A 3,352-nucleotide genomic window follows, 5' to 3' on the forward strand; every position below is an offset into this window, starting at 1 on the left:
GAAATATATATTTTATGGTGAAATTTCACTATGTACATTCCACCCGCAAAGTGGAAGCTGACCTACACATATATACGGCATCTGTATGTGAATGCATGTCATCCTAGAATACTTGCAGCCAAACATCACCAACTCGGAGTGAAAACATTACCAACATTAAGTGAAAATATACACAGAAAGTATTAAGATGTAGTAAGTGATAATAATATCACTAGAACTGACATGGGAAAAGCAATGGCCATAGTTACATGTGGGAGATTGCGCCCATTTCTAAAACGACATGTATTTCTAAACCGAGGGATCAATTTTCATCCTCAAGTAACTCAGATGACCCACACTGATGTGACATCTCACAGTTAGGAGACCATGTTATTATTTGAAGAAAAATATTGATCATAGTTTGTGAGCCTATACATATTGCTTGTTCTCTCTCTATATATGTTTTTTTTACCCGTGCAATACCTACCACAACCAATGCTTGATCCCTAAGGAAAAACAACCCATATATAATGTCTTCCCAGAAAAGCCACCCCCAATATGTTAAGAGTACCAAAACAATCCTAAAGTTAGATTGATTTTCAAGACAGAGACATTCATCGCTTACCCTGTTACTTATGTGGTGGTGGTAACAACCAAACTTATCGTCCTCCCAATTTTCTCACATTGACAATAGTTTGTTTTTTCATAGGTTTCTGAGTATGTTGAGATGGCAAACAAGTCATGTACCCTCCTCTATGACCGTGCAACTTGAACAACTACTCCTTGAATGCCGACTAGTCTGTCATCATTCTTGTCATGATTTTTGTAGTTACTCGGCGATTTATTCGTTTACCTATATTTCCTAGTCATCCAAGAAATAATATTTTCTGAGTTTCCACTAAGAATCATCTAACCTAGACGCCAGGCTACACGCAACTACAATAAAATTTGACCAGACGGCTATCAATAGTTGATTGAGAGATAACAATTTCCAGAGTATTTATTGCATGAATTTTCTTAATTTTAACACGATAGCCTTCTTCATCATAATTTTTACTCTTCATAGGTATCTTCGATAGTTTTTCAGCTAAGTATGATGCATTAGTGCCCGTGTTGCAAAAGAACACTTCATAACCCCCTTGTCGTTACATATGTCATTGTGCGTGTACATATATTCATGGACAAAGATTTTTAATATGGATTGGCAAAAATGCATTTAAGTAATGACCAGAGATTCTCACAAGTCATAAGCACATCTACCGCCAAAGACATAATAATGACAACCCTAGTGCCAAAAGTTCACTAGAAGCCAACCACACATGTCTATGTAGCATAAAATAACGGATTTTAGCAGCGTAATGCTGCAAAGCATACATAAGCGGCAACATAAACACAATTACACACTAATCGATCCAGCGCAACTGCGCAAGTGTAAAATTGGAAGCAACCAACCATGCACCAATCTCAATATATACACAAGAAATCACCAACTATGCAGGTACAATAATCCCCACGATGGCATCTGGCAAGGCGACAAACCACGGCATGGAGGACGACAACGACATGGAGTACTCGTCTGCGGAATCGGGGGCCGAGGATGCGGCGGAGTCGTCGTCGTCGCCGGTGTTGGCGCCGCCCCGGGCGGCTCCATCGTCGCGGTTCAAGGGCGTCGTGCCGCAGCCCAACGGGCGGTGGGGCGCGCAGATCTACGAGAAGCACTCGCGGGTGTGGCTCGGCACGTTCCCCGACGAGGACGCCGCCGCGCGCGCCTACGACGTGGCCGCGCTGCGCTTCCGTGGCCCGGACGCCGTCATCAACTTCCAGCGCCCGCCGGCGGCGGAGGAGGCCGGCTCTTCGTCGTCCAGAAGCGAGCTCGATCCCGAGCTCGGTTTCCTCGCCGACCACTCCAAGGCCGAGATCGTGGACATGCTCCGGAAGCACACCTACGACGACGAGCTTCGGCAGGGCCTGCGCCGCGGCCGCGGGCGCGCGCAGCCGACGCCGGCGTGGGCGCGAGAGCTCCTCTTCGAGAAGGCCGTGACCCCGAGCGACGTCGGCAAGCTCAACCGCCTGGTGGTGCCGAAGCAGCACGCCGAGAAGCACTTCCCTCCGACCACTGCGGCGGCCACCGGCAGCAACTGCAAGGGCGTGCTGCTCAATTTCGAGGACGGCGAGGGGAAGGTGTGGCGCTTCCGCTACTCGTACTGGAACAGCAGCCAGAGCTACGTGCTCACCAAGGGCTGGAGCCGCTTCGTCAAGGAGACGGGCCTCCGCGCCGGCGACACCGTGGCGTTCTACCGGTCGGCGTACGGGAATGACACGGAGGACCAGCTCTTCATCGACTACAAGAAGATGAACAAGAATGACGATGCTGCCGACGCGGCGATTTCCAATGAGAATGAGACAGGCCATGTCGCCGTCAAGCTCTTCGGCGTTGACATTGCCGGTGGAGGGATGGTGGGATCATCAGGTGGCTGAAGGGCACGGCCGGTAAGCTCTTGGTCTTCTGCCGTACTAGTGTGATTGCAATTGCATATATTGATTGCTGGCTACTCGATCTACATTTCCATTTCGGGAAGCAAGAATAGACAATAACAATATTTAATCACATCACATGATCACACCCATAGAAGAAGATATCAATGCAGACAGATCGGAGCAAGAGGACACCATATGGGAGAGTACAATACCTTGCACATTTTGTATGCCTATGGTCGATCTTATTGAATAGATTCCACTATTCCAGAGGGTTATTAGAAGGCGACAATACTTTGCATAATTTTTGCGATGATCTTATTGAATATGTGGTTACCTTTAGTTCTCCAAATCTTGTTCTATTGCCATGATTGTTGTGCAGCCTTTAATTTTTATTATTATACGAGATCGATCTTTACCATTCCCAGTGCTTCATCGATTTTTTCCCCAATTCAGTGATGCTAGTGCTGTAGGACTATCTTACACTATCACATTGATTCAGGAGTCGCTAAACACAAGGAGTTGTAAACTTCATATATATAAAAAAGGAGCTGTAGAGCCTTTTCTCAGGAATGAATTTATATAATGTAGAGAAGCATCTATACTTTGATTCTGAAAAAGATATCAGAGCAATATGACTACATTAATCTATTGGTAATCTGCATGAACTGGTACACACGCCGAGGTGCTCCCATTTTCGACTGAAAAAGAAAAATCTGTGAGATGGTCAAACATCATTTAGAGAAATGTTATGTGTGATCAAACCTCAACATGTGGAATGCCGCTTTGTTCAGCATGGGTTAATTCATGCTTTTAAGGGGTTAAATTAAACAAATTTCAAATGAGATGGGCATCAAGGTCATGGATCAGTATGTGTATTGTCAAAAAATCTGCCGAT

General features: G+C 45.8%; 1 protein-coding gene across 1 annotated transcript; it reads left to right on the plus strand.

Moving 5' to 3' along the window:
- The first annotated feature begins 1,368 nt into the window (after window positions 1-1,368).
- On the plus strand, window positions 1,369-2,855 carry LOC119266851 (putative AP2/ERF and B3 domain-containing protein Os01g0140700). The gene has a single exon (XM_037548126.1). The coding sequence runs from the start codon at window positions 1,495-1,497 to the stop codon at window positions 2,455-2,457; it is 963 nt and encodes a 320-aa protein (XP_037404023.1). The 5' UTR covers window positions 1,369-1,494; the 3' UTR covers window positions 2,458-2,855.
- The last annotated feature ends 497 nt before the right edge of the window (window positions 2,856-3,352 follow it).

The sequence above is a fragment of the Triticum dicoccoides genome, chromosome 3A (assembly GCF_002162155.2).
Source record: "Triticum dicoccoides isolate Atlit2015 ecotype Zavitan chromosome 3A, WEW_v2.0, whole genome shotgun sequence".
Classification (NCBI taxonomy): Eukaryota; Viridiplantae; Streptophyta; class Magnoliopsida; order Poales; family Poaceae; genus Triticum; species Triticum dicoccoides.